The sequence below is a fragment of the Melitaea cinxia genome, chromosome Z (genome assembly GCF_905220565.1).
Source record: "Melitaea cinxia chromosome Z, ilMelCinx1.1, whole genome shotgun sequence".
Taxonomy (NCBI): domain Eukaryota; kingdom Metazoa; phylum Arthropoda; class Insecta; order Lepidoptera; family Nymphalidae; genus Melitaea; species Melitaea cinxia.
The window spans coordinates 5,778,820-5,800,167 of record NC_059424.1 but is presented as its reverse complement, the minus strand read 5'-3'; the positions used below and the strand labels follow the sequence as shown (position 1 = coordinate 5,800,167).

The window sequence follows — 21,348 nt, the reverse complement described above, 5'->3', positions numbered from 1 at the left end:
AGTACAATAGTGACCGAGGATCAGAAACAAAAATTGTTTAAATTAATCGAAAAATACAGAGATTGCTTTGCAATGAATTTAGGAGAATTAGGTAAAACAAATCTAACTGAAATGGAAATTAACCTAACTGACAATAGACCTGTAGTATATAATCCATATAGAGTTTCCCAGAGTGAACGTGAATACCTAAATAAGATTATAGAAGATTTACTCTCCAATGGTATCATACGTGAAAGTACTTCTGATTATTCAAGTCCAGTTATTTTAGTCAGTAAGAAAAATGGCGATAAACGCCTATGTGTCGATTATAGAGCCTTAAATAGAAAGACACTTAAAGATAAATATCCTTTGCCTCGCATTGAGGATCAATTAGATAGGTTAGGGGGTAATCAATTCTTTACAAGCCTTGATCTAACATCAGGGTATTACCAGGTGCCCATGTGTGAAAACAGTAAACGGTATACTGCATTTGCAACACCGGATGGTTTGTTTGAGTTTGAGAGAATGCCATTCGGGCTTGCTAATGCACCTAGCGTTTTCCAGCGTATCATTAACTCTATTCTGAAAGGTAAACAAAACCTAGCATTAGCATATATGGATGATCTTTTAGTGACATCACAAACAATAGAAGAAGGCTTAGACAAGTTGGAAAGAGTTTTTCAATTGTTAAGATCAGCTCAACTTAAGTTAAATATAAAAAAGTGCGATTTCTTTCAGACTCGAATAAACTATTTGGGGTATGAGATCAGTTCCGACGGTATACGCCCTGGGGTAGCTAAAATTCAGGCGGTAATTGATTTTCCCATACCTAAAAACGTTCACGAGGTTCGACAGTTTGTTGGGCTCACTAGCTATTTCCGACGTTTTATTCACAATTTTTCAGTGATAGCAAAACCTCTGACGAATCTTACAAAAAGGAATGCTGTGTGGTGTTTTGATGAGCCACAGATAAAGGCTTTCAATGAATTAAAATCTAAATTAACCACCAGACCCGTTTTAGCATTATATGATCCCCAGGCCGAATTAGAAATTCATACAGATGCTAGTAAAATCGGTATAGGCGCCATATTAATGCAACGTATAAATTTAGAGACTTTCCACCCTATAGCATATTACAGTCGTCAGACCACATCAGACGAAAGCAAACTACACTCGTATGAGTTAGAGACTCTGGCAGTAGTTTGTGCTTTAATTCGATTCAGAGTCTATGTTTTAGGAAAAACGTTTAAAGTTGTTACGGACTGTGCCGCTATACGTAGCACAATGACTAAAAAGGATTTGATTCCTAGAGTAGCTCGCTGGTACTTAACTATGCAAGAATACGATTTCACAGTAGAGCATAGAGATGGGGCTAAAATGAGTCACGTTGATGCCTTATCGCGCAATCCCAGTACGTCTGAATCGAAGGTCGTGGTAGACGTTGTCGATGTTTTAGCAATAGATGATGATGCGTGGCTGAGTACAGTGCAGGAACAGGACTCAGAGATACAAAGAATAATTAGCATCCTAAATGATCCAGACACTAAAGATATAGTCGATATTCATAAGAACTATACAATAAAAAACGATCGTTTATATAGAGTAGTAATTGATAAAAATAATGAAGTCAATTTAAAGTGGGTAGTTCCGAAATCGGTAAGATGGCAGGTAGTTCGTATGAATCACGACGATGTTGGTCATTTCGGTTTTGAAAAAAAACTTACTGTAGAGTTAATCAAATTTATTGGTTTAAGAAAATGCGACGATTTATTAAAAAGTATTGCAATTCTTGCTTAAGCTGCGCACATAACAAACTACCGGCCGGTGCTAAAGAAGGGGAGCTCCATCCTATACCTAAAATTAGCAAACCATTTGATACGCTCCACACTGACCATTGCGGTCCATTTCCTATAAGTAAAAAGAAAAATTGTCACATTTTAGTAATCATTGATGCCTTTACGAAATTTATATACATAAAACCAGTTAAAAATACTAAGAGTAGCACCACTATTCAAGTATTTACAGAATATTTCTCGCTGTTTGGAGTACCACGCCGTATAATATCAGATCGTGGTACAAGTTTCACTAGCAAAGAGTTTTCAAACTTTATTAATGGTAGAGGTATCAAGCATATTTTGAATGCTGTTGCCTCTCCCAGGGCAAATGGCCAGGTTGAAAGGTACAACCGGATTATAGTCGATGCCATAACTGCTGCTAATCACGGTAAACCTGAAAATGAATGGGATTTATGCTTACCACAAATTCAATGGTCACTAAACAATACTATTAACAAAAGCACCAATCGCACTCCTTCTGAGATGTTGTTTGGTGTTCAAACAACAGGCGTTTCGGACGGTATCATGAACCCTATAGTCGCGGATTCTCATTCCGCGTTAGATCGAGTTAAGATTAGGTCTGATGCAGAGTCCCGAATTCAAATTAATCAGCAAAAACAGAAAGAACGTTTTGATAGGTCTCACAAAAAACCAACACAATATAAATTAGGAGATTTAGTAAGAGTCGAGAGAGATATCCGTTCAGATCCGGGACAGAGTCGCAAATTATTGCCTAAATGTGTAGGGCCATTTCGAATCTCAAAAATTATCGGTAATGATCGCTATGAGATAGAGGATACCCCCATTACTAGAAAAGAAGGTTGTAAACCATATAGGTCGGTTTTTGCTGTTGATAGGCTACACCCTTGGCTAGTTTTTAATGATGCAATGACAAGTGATTCAGAGTAGAAAGTGGATTTGGTTATAACTAAAGTGATGGTAGGTGATATAGACCTTATATACTGTTATAGAATAAATTATTGATGTATGTATGATTTTAAAAATAATGATATCATGGTAATAAAAGACAGTTATTTATGTAATACCATAAAAGTGAATATCTAATTATATGTCAAATTATATGTACAATTGTATGCTGAGTGAATTGTAGTACCGATGTATTATAGATTACATTACGTATCCTGTATATGATTATACTATATTAAAGAAGTAAATTGAGAAAAAAAAAAGAGTAAAGTTAATGTAAATTAATTATAAGATCATTAGATAAAGATATACACTTTTAACATGTAACAATTACGAAAGTTAACCACAAAAGTGATTAACAAAAAGAATGAATGATTGTTTAACATATTGAGAATAATAAAGAGAGATAATTATAATATATGGATAGTAGTAATATATACTTAAATTACTGTATAGAGGCGGATCATCTTATTTCAATACATTTAATTTACCAGAAATATATAAGAGAGTTGTGACAAGCGGACTTCTAAGAGATGTTAAAAGAGTGAGTCGCTATGGGTGAGAGTGCCTATAGTGGATGTTAGTTTTAAGAGTGAGTCGCTATGGGTGAGAGTGCCTATAGTCGATGTTAGTTTTAAGAGTGAGTCGCTATGGGTGAGAGTGCCTATAGTGGATGTTAGTTTTAAGAGTGAGTCGCTATGGGTGAGAGTGCCTATAGTCGATGTTAGTTTTAAGAGTGAGTCGCTATGGGTGAGAGTGCCTATAGTCGATGTTAGTTTTAAGAGTGAGTCGCTATGGGTGAGAGTGCCTATAGTCGATGTTAGTTTTAAGAGTGAGTCGCTATGGGTGAGAGTGCCTATAGTCGATGTTAGTTTTAAGAGTGAGTCGCTATGGGTGAGAGTGCCTATAGTCGATGTTAGTTTTAAGAGTGAGTCGCTATGGGTGAGAGTGCCTATAGTCGATGTTAGTTTTAAGAGTGAGTCGCTATGGGTGAGAGTGCCTATAGTCGATGTTAGTTTTAAGAGTGAGTCGCTATGGGTGAGAGTGCCTATAGTCGATGTTAGTTTTAAGAGTGAGTCGCTATGGGTGAGAGTGCCTATAGTCGATGTTAGTTTTAAGAGTGAGTCGCTATGGGTGAGAGTGCCTATAGTCGATGTTAGTTTTAAGAGTAACTCGCTATGGGTGAGAGTGCCTATAGTCGATGTTAATTTTAAGAGTGAGTCGCTATGGGTGAGAGAGCCTATAGTCGATGTTAGTTCTAAGAGTTATTGGCTATGATTAAGAATGCCTGTTTTTTTCTTCTTCTCTTATTTTATTGTCCTTTTTTTTGTATTGTGTTGTAAACGCGAGGCCGCGTTTGACGTCAGGATTAGCCGAATGTTAGAGTATTAAAAATATGGATCAATTATCAAAACATTTATTTTAAGGTTTAGCAACACTATCATTTTAATATCAGTAAAATCGGTTAATCCTTTGATAGCTCGTTTGTCATGGCAACACAGTTGACACTTAAGAGGGGAATGGACGTTGACGGGGAATTATTTTATTTTAGCTTTGGCGGTGGTAGATTAAAAAGCAGAGAGAATATATACTGACTACGGATCAGACGTAAAAGGCGGTCTCGATACTACTTAGTGGCGTTAAGTACTGATGTCTTAATTAATAAACTTTATAATAGTGCATATTGAGTTTTTCTAACATATGTAATATTTTTTTATAAATAAAAGACAAGAAATTGAGGTTGGAAAAGGGATATGATATGCTAGTAAGGATTTCAGGAAATCGATACGATTATAAAGAGGACAAGAAAAGAAAAAATGATTTGCATCGCCTGTTTCACAACCACACAAACAAGAAGAGTCGTTAGTAATTTTAAGCTTAGCAAGGTAAGCAGGTGTACAAGTATGGCCAAGTCTCAATCTGGAAATGATAAAAAATATTGTTTCTTATGTCATTGTTATTCTATTATAAAAAATATTGATTTTAATTATCTTTGTTTCATTTCATGCTATCCTAAAAAATAATTTGTCCAAATAGGTAATTATTCAAACTAGCCAAATATAGTAAAACCATTTGTTGTTGGCGCGAAATTTAGCGGTTTTTAAAAAAAAGCTGTTTTTGCGCTTTCTAGCGCTTTTTTACAGCGCTGACAGCGCGTTTTTGCTAAGACTAGTTGGCAGCAGTGCTGGTAACACTGAATATTGATTCAGCGTTGCAAAAGCTACCGATTTATCGGTAGATCTACCGATTTTGGCCCTTGTCTACCGATATACCGATTTAGCAGTGCTATCTACCGAATTTTTGAAATTTCAAATAATGTAAAATAATTTTCTAAAAAACAAAGGTAAAATAATATTCTTAATACGGTAACACTAAAAGAAAACGGTAACACAAAATCAATGCACGGGGACTTCCCGAAATTCTTCCCACGACGTCGAATATGACCGTTCAAATCTGCGGTGTGTTAAAACAAATTGTACTAACACGTCATATAATAGAGTTTATTATTGTCTGGTGAGTATACAAGGGAAAATCCCTGAAGATAACTTTCGGGTTTGTTTCTTGAATTAGGTATAGGACTAGTGATGGATTATTTTTGGATTATATCGATGGATTAGGATTAGTATTCGGATTCATTATTGACATAGGAAGATTCAATTCCCATTTAACAAATTAAATGTAGTTGCGAAATTCTGTGAAGTGTTAAGCGAATTCATCGCTAATTTATACTTCTTTCACGGCAATGTGCTAGTCTATTGCACCCACGGGAAGTCGGGAATACTAATAATCTGTTTCATTATTAGCAATTTAGCAGTTGCTGCGAAGAATGAAATTATGCAATTATTATCTTTGATTTGTTTGTAATTATGAAGCTTGAATGGACTACTTCTATAATTAATGTTTCTTAGTGATAAAACGTATACGCTTTTGAGTACTTTCTTTTTCTGTGATGTAAAATAATTATAATTATAAATGGAACAAAAATTTGCACGCCGTTTAAGATAGATTATATGAGACATTCTAACTAATAACACCTTATGTATTAACTATATTCATGCAAATAAAGAATTTGATTTAATTGAACGGAACAAATTTAAATAAATGAACCCATTATTGACTGAAAATACTTTTGTTTTACTCCGAGTAAAAATCTACCGATTTTTCGGAGCCAAATGTACCGATTTTTTATTTTACACTTTTGCAACACTGTATTGATTCGAATGTTTAGAACTTTAGAATAGTTTACTGTTTAGAATTAATAGGTGCGTATTGTAGTAACTGATACTTCTGTGGTTTAAACTAGTTTAAATTTTAAAAATCAATAAAAGTTCTTCTCGAGATTTCTCCCTATTGGCTCCCTACACTTGTTAGTTGTTACTTACGTCATTTACCAATGCAAGACGTTCGAAGCTAACGGCCAATGTTATAATTACATTGTTTATCTGCCGCTACTCACAAAAATATTGACTCAGTCAAGTAACAATTTTACTATTTTCTTTCATTTATGTGAGTACAAAACTTACTATATTTAAATTGTACACCGAAAATCATAAAGAAAAGTAGTAATAGGAAAATATGTTTTATAATGTATTCTGTTTAAATCTTTTTATAATTTATTCTAAGGACTGTCCATCTGTTGCGTCTTCTATGTTTGTAGGGAAATAAATTGTATCAATAATGTATTAATAATACTAATACTATAGCGCAGCTATATTAATTCAGATTTGGCTACTGTCTCCGAATGGTGTAAGCAATATGGTCTTACGGTTAACCCATCAAAAAGTCAAGTAATCCTGATCGGTAGTCAGGAAATTACTGCAAAAATTGACTATACAAATTTGCCTCTTATTTCTTTTGATGGAGTTAAACTACCTTTTCTGGACAAAGTGAACCTTGGTATCTACTTCGATCAAGCATTATCCTGGACTCACCAAATTAGTGAAGTGAGAAGTAAAATGTTTGCTGCTGCGGGGTCATTGAGACGTTTACGTAACTTTCTCCCTATTCCAACCAAAATTGCGCTTGCGAATTCACTTATGCTTTCGATTCTGGACTACGCTGACGTATGCTATCTCAACCTCACTGAATATCAGTTAAATAAACTTGAGCGACTTCAAAATGTTGCGATTCTGTTCATATTTGGCTTGCGTAAATATGACCACATTTCGGAATTTCGTAAAAAACTGAACTGGTTACCCATTCGTCTTCGCCGGAATTCTCATATATTGTCTCTTCTGTACTGTGTACTATTTCATCCGTCAACACCTGTTTACCTAAAGGATAAGTTCGAATTAAGGTCATCAGAAAACCTTAAGCTGCGTGTACCCCTTCACAGAACAAACTTATAAAAACTTCTTTGCTGTGCAAGCTGTTTTGCTATGGAACGACTTACCCGTGGCCATAAGACGAGCTGAAAGTTTGTTTCTGTTTAAGAAGCATTTGAAACCATATTACCTCAGTCTATAATTATTTTAAACTCACTACATTCAATTGATAAAAGATCATTAAATTTGCCATGAATCTATATATTATACAATTACTGTATTTATATATTAGTGTGTATGTAAATGTTTTTTTTTATTGCGCACGTATGTGTATAATGTATATGTATATATAATTGTTATATATTCTATTTTTTTTTCTTTTACTTATTTAAATCTGTATACCACCTGCCCATCTGAAAAGCAATATCCCTTTCATTAACAGGTTGTCTGGAAGAGATTGCTTTTTAGCAATAAGATCGCCTGGTTGTACAATTTGTTACTATAATTGCTTGTAATTTTAATTTTGTTCTTTATTTAAATGTACAATAAAGTATATTATTATTATTAATATTCTATATAATATATATGAAACTTGGAGTTTTAAAAGGTGTAAAATGTTTTTTTTATACATATATAACTAGGTCGGCAAACAAGTGTACGGCTCACCTGATGGTAAGCGATGGTAAGCGGTTGCATGCGCGTTACCGACCCTATCCTCAATCCCCCCCCCCCCCAGGAGCTCCGGTCACCTTACTCAGTAACAGGAACACAATACTGCTTGATAATAGTATTAATTAGCTGTGTCCTAATGTTTATTTTTCTCATGTTGTTGATCACATTTGGATGTTTCGGTGTGACCCCACTGTATTTTTTTTATCAATTTACAAAGAATTATACAGATTATGTATATTTTGAAAAAGTTATATCATTATTGAAATCCCTTTTAACTTCTATTTCTGTATAATAAAACCATAACTGTTGTTTGCAAATAAGAGAGAATGTTTTCTAGTATCATCTTATAAGATTTGTTTATTTTGATTGATTATTTATTTTACAGAAACAAATGGATGTGCTACAATCAACATTAGATAACATGTACATAACTAAGTTTGATGTCCAAACAGATCACTGGGTAAATGTGACTCATATAATAGATCCTCATGATTTTTATGTGCGTCCAACTCAATGTAGTATTTTTATTATGAAGCTAGAAACTTCACAACCCCAAACAAAACCTTCTTCAGTGAATGAATATGATGTTGTGATCTATAATATTGATAGATCAAGTAGTGATTTAAAATATGGTAGAGGTAGAATATGTAATAAACATGTTGATGAAGATAGTTTCAAATATGATATATTTGCTATTGACTATGGATACTTTCATAAAATGGTACCAGAAGATTTTATTTGGGAATGTAACGAGGAACTTTCAGCACTACCACCTTTAGCTTTACATTGTCAACTAGCAAACTGTGCAGTAATCGGAGGTGGGGCTTGGAGTAAAATGTCTATTGATGCATTTAAATCCTATGTTGGAAATGAAAAAGCTAAAATCCTAATATTAGAAAAAACATTTGAAAAACTCATTGTCGAACTAAAAAATAGTAATCCCCACGATATTTCTACTTTAATGGCTTTAACTCATTTTTCTACATTGGGCTATGTTCATAATGCTATTAGTAGAATGCCTACAATTGTTCCAAAGAAAAAGTATATGACATATAAAAATATTAATGTAAATGACATTTTACAAGTAAGAGTCCAAAGTGGTAAATCACTTGAAGCATTTTATGTAGCAGATGTAAATGATTACAGAAATTTTATGAAAGAATGTGATAATATTACATATTATACAAATAAAGAATCTAAACTTCCAGAAGAACAATTTGTAGTAGACACACTTGTATGCGTTAAAAGCTATACAAATAAATATGAAAGGGCAATTATAACTAAAATTATTTCTGACACAAGATCCATAGTAAAACTAGTGGACTGGGGGAAAGAGGAAGAAGTTCATATTAAAAACATGAGACCTATGCCTGAATATTGCTTGAAAATACCAGTATTAGCTATTTATTGTTCAGCAAATGAAATACATACATCATATTGTCAATCAATACATAGGCTTCTGTGCCCTGGATTTGAGTTTATCATACAAATTAAAGAAGTGAGTACCAAGTTTGAATCACCGAATATTATAAAAATATTTCCTTTAAAATCTTAAAAAGAAGTTTAAAAACAGCAATGAACGATTAGCTTTTGATATTTAATAATTAAATACATACATAACTTTTAAATACTTTTACTAAACATTTTAGAAATGCTTAAAACCAACTATTTGTGTAAGTTTTTAGGGTTAAGTATATATTACACTTTTTTCATATTCTTAATTCATAAATTTTAATGAATGATTTATATTTATAGTAAATACTTGACATACAAGATGTGAGGTAATAAGTTGGTAAGCTATCATTGTTATTTTTGGTTGATTAGTTGTAGTAATTTATTACAAACTAAATAAATACAAACGAAATGTAATTCTGATTTTTTTTATATTTTCATGTGTCTAGATTTAAATAATTTTTCTTATAATGTAAATTAAAATTTAACGAAATAAAAAACTATTTTCAGAGTAAAGCAATTCATTTATTTATAAAGAAATACCTTATAGTAATAAAAAAAAATTTAGGTATCTTTTTTATGTTTTTTGTTGTTAAAGATTCCTATAAAGATACATAGATATTTTAGCTATATAAATACACATTGAATTGAAGTATATCTACAGTACCATGCATGTGGAATTATTACAACCATTCCACCTGAGGTTGCTTACCGCAAGATTATGCCATATATTTGTATGCTTGCTACCTCTGCTTGCTACTGGTTTGCTTTTATTTGACTGTGAGCCTGTTTCACCTTTTGTGGATAATGCTATTTGACGGATGACAATATCTGACAATAAAAAGTTTTTGATTTATTAAATATTTTTTTTAAAATTTTTATTTTATACATTACTAGCGATCCGCCCCGGCTTCGCACCGGTGTAATGCTGATACTAAATATACTACAGAATGTCTTTATTTATAGTATGAAGCTAGCTTATAGCATGGTTATTCACATAATAAAAACATTCAAATACGTGTCGTTAGACTACATGTTATTACAGAATGCGTTGAAGAAATAAAGGTTCACTGCTCGTTCCCCGTAGGTGGTAGCGTGATAATTTGTAGCCTATATGTTGACCCGACTTCTCAATAATATTCGTCCCAAATTTGAAGTAAATCCATGCGGTACTTTTTGAGTTTATCCCAGACATATATACAGACAAACAGACAAAAATTCTAAAAACTATATTTTTGGCTTCGGTACCGATTGTAGATCACACCACAAGTATTCTTTTAAAAAAATATTCAATGTACAGTTTGGACTTTCCTACCATTTTATTATATGTATAGATTGTACACCACAAATATATTACAAAAAAGGATAAAGATAGTAATATACAGTGAAGTACAATGGGCGGACTTATGACTAATTAGCCATTTCTTCCAGACAACCCAGACATTAAAAGGAATCCTATTATCTAAATTGGGTAGGTGGTGTAGATGTATAATAATCTTACATACAAATGTCTATATTCTAATACTTATAGAAAATACATAAATAAATAAAAAGAATAAAAATATAATATATATTCTATCATAAACTAATGAAGTATGTAAACAATGAACGTAAAGTGAAGATAACAATTAAGGGTATAACACATTTTTAATACATTGGATAAAAACACATTTTTCTTGAGAAAAAGGTTTAACTGGTGAAAAACTAGCTTTTCGAGAACTTTTGAAAGGAAACAGAGGATTGAGATTGGTCGGAAGTCACAAAGCTTGGCAGCGTTAGCTTTTTTAGGTAGCGTGATAATCTGAGCCTGCTTCCACGCATCAGAGAATTTACAACTAGTGATAGAATAATTTAGCATGTGAACTAGAACAGGAATAATATCTAGGGTGGGAATGATCATATTACGGCTTATATAGTCTCCGACTGCGCAAAGTAAACGTTTCCTTTCTGGGTTATCGTATTCGCATGTATAGTAAAATCCTACAAACAATTTTGGAATTGTTTCAACATAAATATAAGGTTTTTATAAAAAAATAATAATAGATAAAGCTCGGTGCAGGATTATATAGTTGATAAAGATGTGTGACTTAGTGACGCTGACCACATTTCTGAGTTTCGCAAAAAGCTCGGGTGGCACCCAATTCGACTTCGCCGGAATAGTCACACTCTCACTTCTCTACTGCGTACTGTTTAATCCAAAGACGCCTTCCTATTTAAAAGAACGCTTTGAGCTACTATCAAACTGTCACGACCAGTCTCTTCGATGGGATAGTAATCTTATTCTTAAAATTCCTTCTCATGCTTCTTTTTATACCAACTCTTTTACGGTACAAGCTGTTCGGTTGTGGAATGCTTTACCCGTAAATATAAGGTGGGCACAATCACTAGACACTTTTAAAAGTTACTTAATGAAACACTTTTTAAACTTTTGAGTCACATTAATAGTTTATAAATTAATTTACTTATATATATATATATATATATATATATATATATATATATATATATATATATATATATATATATATATATTTACGTGTTATATGTATATATTATGTATGTACACCTCGATGTCGTCTAATTCTTTTGTCATGTCCTTTTCATGCTAGAGGTTGTCTGGAAGAGATCGCTCTTTTAGCGATAAGACCGCCTTTTGTACATGTCTATTTTTTCTTTTTCGGTGTAAATTTTTTTCTCTGATAGTGTACAATAAAGAGTATTTGTATTGTATTGTATTGTGACGGTGTATTTTATGCAACATGTTACTAATTTTGTACTAAAACACAGTTTATAATTATATTACCTACTTTTCAAAAGAGTAGCTGCGGAGTTTCTTCCCGTTTCTTCTCTGCAGAATCTACATTCCGAATCGGTGGTAGCTTTACTTCTACAAATGTAACAATTTATTTTTAAAGTTTTAATTTGTAAAATGACGATTCAAAAGTGCTCTTGGAGCATATTTGAATAAAGCTGTTTTTGATTGATTGATTGGTACCAACGGCACAAACGGCAATGGCACGGCTATTAGGATTTACTTCTGTTCCAGGGGTTAGGAAAACACACAATACACGAGTATAAACGACCAGTTCACGGGAAACATCTGTACGGCTAATACAAATGTATGTCGTGTGCGGGGATCGAAAGCGCGACTCAGCCATAAGCCAGAGTTGTGACCTTTATACAAACTCGTCGTTATTACTTTATAACGCCTTGCACGTTGAAATAAAGCTAATAGATGGACACAATTGTGATTTAAATAGGGGACAATAACCTGTTAAAGAATTATGTATCAGCCTCATTGTAGCCAGAAGATGGATATTAGAAGGTTTTCACGAAAAGACTACAGTCACCAGTCTGAAGGAGCTGGATTTTGGCTAAGCTTTAGTTTTTTTTTTCGTCTTTTTTATAAGGGTAGGTACCCTTATAAAAAAGTCGAAGAACACAACATACAACTTTACTGCATTAAATCCTTTCATTAAAAATATTTTTTATTTTATTTGTTTACTCTTTATTGTACACCACAATATGCAAATATAAAATAATAATAATACAGACAAGAATGTGTAGTACAAGATAGCAATCTCATGGCTAGTTAGCTATGTCTTCCAGACAACCCGAAATAGGATTGAATACTATTTATTTGAAGATCGGGTAGGTGGTGCAGTTATCTAATTAGCCATAAGTCCGTTCATTGTACTTCACTGTATAGGTAGATATATCTATTTTTATCCTTTGTTTGTAATATATTTGTGGTGTACAATCTATACATATAATAAAATGGTAGGAAAGTCCAAACTGTACATTGAATATTTTTTTTAAAGAAAACTGTGATCTACTATCGATACCGAAGCCAAAAATATAGTTTTTAGAATTTTTGTCTGTTTGTCTGTATGTATGTCCGGGATAAACTCAAAAAGTACTGCATGGATTTACTTCATATTTGGCACGAATATTATTAAAAAGTCGGGTCAACATATAGGCTACAAATTATCACGCTATCACCTACGGGAAACGAGCAGTAAACCTTTATTTCTTCAACGCATTCTGTAACATCGTGTATTCTAACGACGCATATTTGAATTTTTAACCGACTTCCAAAAAAGGAAGAGGTTCTCAATTCGACTATATTTTTTTTTTTATGTATGTTACATCAGAACTTTTGACCGTGTTGACCGATTTCGACAATTTTTTTTAAATCGAAAGGTGGTGTGTGCCAATTGGTCCCATTTAAATTTATTTGAGATCTAACAACTACTTTTCGAGTTATATCTAATAATGCGTTTTTACTTGACGCTTTTTTCGTCGACCTACGTTGTATTATACCGCATAACTTTCTACTGGATGTACCGATTTTAATAATTCTTTTTTTGTTGGAAAGGAGATATTCCTAATTTAGCTTCATGATAAGAAAACCAGGATCTGATGATGGGATCCCAGAGAAATCGAGGGAAACTCTGGAAAATCCACAATAACTTTTTACTGGTTGTACCGATTTTGATAATTCTTTTTTTGTTGGAAAGAAGATATCCCTAGTTTAGTGACTTTATAAGGAAACCAGGATCTGATGATGGGATCTCAGAGAAATCGAGGGAAACTCTTGAAAATCCGCAATAAATTTTTACTGGGTGTACCGATTTTGATAATTTTTAATTTAATCGAAAGCTGATGTTTGTCATGTGGTCACATATAAATTTTATTGAGATCTGATAACTACTTTTTGAGTAATCTTTGATAACGCGTAGTTACTTGACTATTTTTTCGTCGATCCACGTTGATGTAATTGAAGTCGGTTTTTTTTTCGTTTGCGAGCAAACACAATTATGTTATTATGTTAATAACCATGCTATAAGCTAGCTTCATACTATAAATAAAGACACGCTGTAGTATATTTAGTATCAGCATTGCACCCGTGCGAAGCCGGGGCGGGTCGCTAGTATTGTAGTAAACTTACATACAAATATCTACACATTAATACTGACTAGCAATACATAATATATATACATTAGAATCTTTACATATAATAAAATGGTAGGAAAGTCAAAACTGTACATTGAATATTTAAAAAAAAAACCCTGGGGTGTGATTTACAGTCGACACCGAATCCAAAAATATAGTTTTTAGAATTTTTGTCTGTTTGTCTGTATGTATGGCCGGGATAAACTCAAAAAGTACTGCATGGATTTACTTCAAATTTGGCACAAATATTATTAAGAAGTCGGGTCAACATATAGGATACATATTATCACGCTATCACCTACGGGGAACGAGCAGTGAACCTTTATTTCTTCAACGCATTCTGCAACAACGTGTAATCTTTAACAACAAATATTTGAATGTTGTTGTTATTTTGTTAATAAACATAGCTAGCTTCACTATAAATAAAGACATTCTGTAGTATATTTAGTATCAGCATTGCACCCGTGCGATGCCGGGGCGGGTCGCTAGTAATAGAATATGATAAACTAATAAATATAAAAACAGTATCTCATAGCATTTACAGTCAATTACGCTATAAAAAAAGAATAAAAAATAAATAAAAATTATAGATATATTTTAATTGGAATTGTATGTATGTTGTAGGTAATGCTTTTTAAATATTTTTTTGAACGTTGGGAGTTATTTGGCTCCTTTTATATATAATGGTAAATTATTCCAGAGCTTAATTGCCCGAATGGAGAAAGACTGATTGAAAATATTTGTTTTATGAACAGGCAATTTTAACATTAGTCTCCTAGAAGATCTTAGGGAAGATGATCCCCGAGAAATTCAAGCTTATCTTTTAAATAAGACGAAGCCTTAGAGTCAAATAGTGCATAGTACAGAAAATATTACACAGCGAGAACGTATTGGAAGCCAGTTGAGCTTGGAACGAAATTCAGAAACATGGTCATACTTGCGAAAGCAGAATATAAACCATATAGCAAAGTTTTGAAGACGCTCAAGCCTATTAAGTTGGTCCTCTGTTAGATTAATATAGCTTATATCTGCATAGTTGAGAATCGATAGGAGAGAATTCACCGACATAATTTTGGTAGGAATTGGTTAAAAAGACTTGAGTCGTCGTAGGGGCTCAGCGCAGCGTAGGTATTTCTACCGAATTCTTTTAGGTAATTGTACTGACCACAACAAAGTCCGATCGAGTTGTAAACCAAGGTCCCTTACAGCGGCACAGTAAGGTAGACTAATACTATATAAGTTAGTTGGTAGTGTTGAGCTATCAACCCATGCAATCAAGCTTGGACTGCCAATAATTATGACCTGTGATTTCACTCAGAAATATTAGCTAAATCTCTGTTATTTAAATCAATTGTACTATGAAGATCTTGAAGCGTTGTGTGACGATAAATTTGGATATCGTCTGCATAAAGTCATATGGTAGAGAGAAGAATGGATTGAGTAATCGAATTGATAAAATTTAAGAAGAGCATGGAGATAGAACATCGCCTTGAGGTATCCCGGCTTGGACATCACACCATGAAGATGTGGCATCATCATAGCGTATACGCTGTCGTCGTCCTTGGAGGTAGCTCAGAAACCAGTCTGTCACCGATTGAGACATGTTAAAAGCGCGCAACACACTAAATAGAATGCCGTGGTCAACATAGTTGAACGCGTTACTAAAATCCAAGATTATCAAAACAGTGAGTTGCTTATTGTCCATAGCTGGTCGGATGTCTTCGATAACTTTGACTAGAGCAGAAACCGTACTATGACCGGAACGGAATCCAGACTAAAGAGGATTTAGGAGGGAATATTTGTAAATAAAACTATTTAATTGTTGGAACACTAACTTTTCTAGGATTTTGGAGAGGAAAGGAAGAATAGAAATCGGTCGGAAATCCGATACAAAGGTAGCACTAGTTTTTTTGGAAATCGGCATAATATGTGCATCTTTTCAGGGTTTGGGAAACTTACTACATGTAATACAATTATTAAGGATGTGTTTAATAATTATATCTAGGATAGGGATGATCATGTTACATACATACATGCAACTCTTTTAACATCACTTGCGGTGACAGAGCAGAATGTAAACGGTAGGATGTTAGAAGTTGATAGTGATGGAAGATAATTTAAAGTTTGATATATCGTAGAAGAGGAGGAAGCTCAATGTCAATATTTCAAGAGTTCTTACGAGACGATTTACCAACTCCTAGTGTTTCGAGAAATTTCCATGTTCTAGCAATGTCGCCGTTCTCGACAAATTTATGGAAGTGCCGTCGTTGATCATCTCTACATAATGTATTGCAGCAATTACGGACTTTTTTTATATTTGTCGCTGTTACGGTCTTTCGGTCGGTTTTTATCAGCAATTAAAGTTTTAAGCTCCTCGGACAGCCAGGGAACCGGATGGTTCTTTAAATAATAATTAAAATATCTTAGTAATTGCAACAAATCTATTTGAATAAAGTAAAAATAATAAACACTACATTTACTCATTTTATACATAAATTTTGTGTGCATATCGGGTAGGTCTGAGAATCGAACAACATCTATTTTTCATACCCCTAAGTTATAAGGGGGGGGGGGGTATTGAGAGGTTTAATAAAATATTAGGCAAAACAACGTTTGCGGGGTCAGCTAGTAACCATATTAAAACAAAGTACTCGTCAAGACAAATCAAACGAGCCAAAACTAGATGAGGTAATGTCGTTTTATTGCGAAGTTCCTATGGCCACCTTCCAGCTCCATCATCAGATCAGACCCTGGTAACTATCTAAAAACAAAGTACTCGTCAAGACGAATCAAACAAGCCGAAAATCGATGAGATTGCTTCTTTTCATTAAAGAGTTCCTATGACCACTTTCAAGCTCTATCATCAGACCCTGGTTACCATTCACCATCTTCAGATCCTGGTATGGATAACAGGACTTACTATTTAAATTATTGCAATGTCATCGGTCCCGAAGTCGGTAGCATATGCGAGCGAGAAACAAGTGATCGGGTAATGAAAAAGAAATCGCTAATCCTGAAGATCCTGGTTAGGATTACAGGACTAACTGTTTAAATTATTGCATTGTCATCGGTCCTCGTTAAGTCTATTAAGTTTCAATGAAATCTGAAAGTGGAAATTTTATGGATGATAAAGGTAAAAATAAATATAGGTGGATGGGAGCGGCATTTTTCAATTTTTGCCCCGCATAAAAAAAATTGAAGATCCGGGGCTGGGTTTATAAGATTTTTTCCATAGGGTTGTCTCCATTAAATATAATATTTCGAATATACATAGTCTTGCCCTATAATTATATTGTTAAAAAAACATTTTTTTCTATTGCACGTAACATTTATAGTGTATACTATATAACAGTGTGTTAGTTTAATACATTAATATAAAACCATTATATATATATATGGATTTCGGGATATGATATGGATGGCGGGATAACCATCCAACTGCTGGCTTTGAAATACAGGGGCCGAAGACGGGCAGCAGCGTCTTCGGTGCGACAAAGCCAACCCTGCGGTCACCAACCCGCCTGCCCAGCGTGGTGGGTATGGGCAAAACACATGAGTTCACGCCATTTTGGCGTGAGCTTGTGGAGGCCTATGTCCAGCAGTGGACTGTATTAGGCTAAAGTGATGAGTGATGAAAAATATATAAAGCTTATTCGAAGTGTTCTCCATTGGATAAGGGAACAGTTTTGATAGGAATACATTTTTCTCTATTATATTCAGTAAAACTTTTTACTAGAAGAAATTTGTCAAGGACTACAATCATATTCTTCGAATCCAACCGCCGACTAAAAAATTCAGGATACAACGGTCTAATAACCATCGTAAAGTCCATCTTAGCAAAGATCGGAGATAAAGCTCCGTTAAAAACCCCATATCATATTACCATATTGAGTGAAAATTGCTTTACTATTTAATCCGGAGGAGGTAGAAGACCGAAAGTCAATAAAACTTTTAAGTTGTTCACTCTGTATTTGTGCTCATAAGTTTAACACTCCATCTGTTTATATAGTAATAGATTTCTAACAATTCGGGTACGGCAGATTTTCAGGGGTACCTTTTGCAATTTAGGTAAATCTAACGCGCAACTATAGGTACACAGTCAACATTTTTTTTTTTTGCAAAATAAAATCTACTTTTGAAACTCAAATATTCAAAATCGTGAGGGAAACGTTAAAATTATTAATAATTATCTTATTATTATTATACTCTTGATATTCAGCTTTATGTTTTCGTCCCTTTTATTCCTTTTTGTTGGCCAATTCTTTGCTAGCAACACTTTATTGCGAGTATTGATTGGGCTTTAGAGTAGTACATCGCTTTTAGTAGGTACTCATTTATAAAGTATTGTGCATTGATTTATTAACAAAGAAAAGTACATTAACGGATAGGAGTGATTTTGTATAATAGTAATAATCGGTTATCTCAAAGTTCCTTATTTAAGTAACATTTTTTCAAGTTTATCAAAAGCTATTATTTAACATACAGATGAGTAAAAACATTTAAATAAAAATTTGCTTAGCGTTGTAAATCTCCGAAAGTCAAATAAAATATAAAAGTATATAACTGGCTTGGCGAAATATACCGGTAAATGCTTCTAACATAATATTTGTGTTTTCGTGTTGTGGCCTTTTTAAAACATGTTTCATGTACCTGTTCATATATATATACAAATATATATTTATGTTGTCCTAATGATGTTGAGTATTTCTGTTTATTCAAATTTTTATTTTCACCAGCAGCGAATTTTTGTAACCTAATATGATTTCTTATAATTTGTCTTTTGATATATTTCGTTTTAGGTAGCTAAGTGGCTGTTGTCGCATGGATTAATTTACTCATTCGCAACGTATGTTACAAATTGTATTCTTGTTATTCACGGAGTCGTATAAGATAGGTACCCAAAACTGCATATACCCAAAACTTGTATATTCTATCTTTTATTATTGTCCTTCTTTCATGTTTTGAAATATTTATATGTATTTTTATATTCTGTATATTTAAGACGTATTTTAAGAACGATATATTTTTATAATCTGGCTTGTTGATGTTGTGTGCATTAAAGTTATGATAGCTATCAAAGAATTTCCGATTTTATATATCTGCCAAATCTGAGAAAATAGATTCAACATTTAGATTATCATCTAGATAATAATGATTTGATAGCTATCTAGGATGCAGAAAAAAATTAAGTTTTTACATACCAACAAATTTCCGAATAACACCTTTAATATGTTGTTTATTTACTCTCTAGAGTAAAATGGAAGAAATCGAAAGAATGGTAGCAGAGCTATCCATCGATTCGTTTGAGGTGGAATCGATGCATTGGGTAGAAGTAACCCACATTATAGATCCATTTACTTTTTATATTCGTCTGAACAAATACAAATCGTTTATCCAAATATTGGAATCAATGGAACCCACAACAAAATGTACATGTCTAAACTTACATGATTTGGTAATATTTAATATGGGTCACTCATGTGGAGCCCGCAAGTATATAAGAGGGCGAATATCTAGCATACTAACAGGTGATGATTTTATGGAGTGCGAAATATTTGCAATCGATTATGGTTTTTCAGAAAAACTAATCCCTATAGAATACATATGGGAATGCTCACAAGATTTAGCTAAAACACCACCACTAGCTTACGATTGCCAGCTAGCAAACTGTTACCCTATACGGTCTGAATTTTTTTCACTTGACACAGTTAATGCTTTTAGATATTACGCAAGCATTGAGCCTATCAAAATGAAAGTTCTAGGCAAGAAACCCCATAAGCTTCTGGTCGATCTAATCATTTCAATTCCTGAAAGTATTGCGACGCTCTTAGCAATTGGTGGATACTCTATGTTAGGTTACTATTACGACCCAATAGCTTGGAGTCCTATTGTCGGACAGAAAAGAATGTTCTTCAATTTCAAAAAACTTACGGTTGATGAAATAATACATGTGAAGTATTTATCTGGGGATTCTACAAGAGAGTTTCATGTAGCCGAAGTTAGTGACTTTAAAAAACACTTAAATGAGGTTGATTTCATATCATTTTACGCTAGAAGAGAATTTTCTCTTTCTCCCGTACACCTAATTGAGGGCACACTGGTTTGTGTTAAAATTGATGATAAAAATATATATGAACGAGCCTTCATCAAAAAAGTAACGAAACCCAAAGAATCCGCAATCGTGCAGCTCGTTGATTGGGGAAGAGACGAAGAATTTCCCGTGGGGAAGATGAAATATATGTCTTCTCAATGTTTAAGAACTCCAGTGCTTTCAATTTACTGCAAAGTAGAAGAAAGTCAGGCTTGTGATAGTGGACTGGAGGATATGTTGTTCATTGGAAACGAATTTAATATTACAATGAAAAAATTAGGTCATGAGTTTGAATGCCCGAATACAGTTGCCATATCTCATAGGGTAGATCTAGACGAAGCGAGAGCTTTATGTGAAGTAAACTATGAGTAGTAACTAATAACATATTTACACATATACAATAATAATTAATGAATAAAATCAAGATTTGTAAGAAAAAAAATTGTTATCGATAGGCACAAACCGTGTTATGTAATCATTACGTCTGCTGTAGTTATCAACAACTTTATTCATAAAAATGTAAACTAAGAATAGTTTTAGAAATAATTATAATTTATGGAGTAACTTCCTAAATATATATTAAAATAATTCACATGTATAACGTTGAGATATTTAAGACAGTCATTTGTGAACGTAATGTTAACATTAAAACAGACGCTTAAAGTTAATGAAAATTTTCTTTACCTACCTCCTTATTATTTTTTTAGCATAATCCTATTTCAGTGGATACTTACTAAAATTAAAAATATTTTCAGAAGAAACATGTAGGTACAGTATAATTTTTTTACATTTATTTTGCGTAGGTATACTGTAAAAAAATTACATTGCAAAACGAATCTATAAGAATCAAATAACGTTTAAAAATACTATAAAACCCTATAACGATAATCTGTTTAAAAAATATATTGCAATTCCAATCTACAAAATACCAGGTAATGTTTTCAGTATCAAACCTCACTAGTGAGTTCAACCTCAGTAGTGAGAGGAAGATAAATTGATCCAGAATAGTGGGATCGGGAGTTAAAAAATAATATACTACAGCCAATGACAACTTTATTACCACTAGCACCCGATGATCTACCGAACACAATCTTTTGTAATAAAGGTTTTATATAATAACGGTTGTGTTTGTACGAAAGGAACCTCCGAGTAACTGGTCGCGGGATATATG

At 33.2% G+C, this 21,348-nt stretch overlaps 2 protein-coding genes and 1 long non-coding RNA gene across 3 annotated transcripts; 2 read left to right on the top strand and 1 right to left on the bottom strand.

Annotated features, from left to right (window-relative positions):
• Nucleotides 1–1,705: 1,705 nt before the first annotated feature.
• LOC123668717 lies at nucleotides 1,706–2,151 on the bottom strand. The gene is made up of 2 exons (XR_006745633.1): nucleotides 2,003–2,151; nucleotides 1,706–1,887 (listed from the first exon to the last, which is right to left on the bottom strand). It is a non-coding gene; the product is annotated as an uncharacterized LOC123668717 (long non-coding RNA).
• A 6,056-nt stretch (nucleotides 2,152–8,207) lies between these two features.
• LOC123668529 (maternal protein tudor) lies at nucleotides 8,208–9,547 on the top strand. The gene has a single exon (XM_045602264.1). The coding sequence runs from the start codon at nucleotides 8,208–8,210 to the stop codon at nucleotides 9,231–9,233; it is 1,026 nt and encodes a 341-aa protein (XP_045458220.1). The 3' UTR covers nucleotides 9,234–9,547.
• A 9,796-nt stretch (nucleotides 9,548–19,343) lies between these two features.
• Nucleotides 19,344–20,845, top strand: LOC123668528. The gene has a single exon (XM_045602262.1). It carries the CDS (start codon nucleotides 19,344–19,346, stop codon nucleotides 20,547–20,549), a length of 1,206 nt encoding a protein of 401 aa, XP_045458218.1. The 3' UTR covers nucleotides 20,550–20,845.
• Nucleotides 20,846–21,348: the final 503 nt, after the last annotated feature.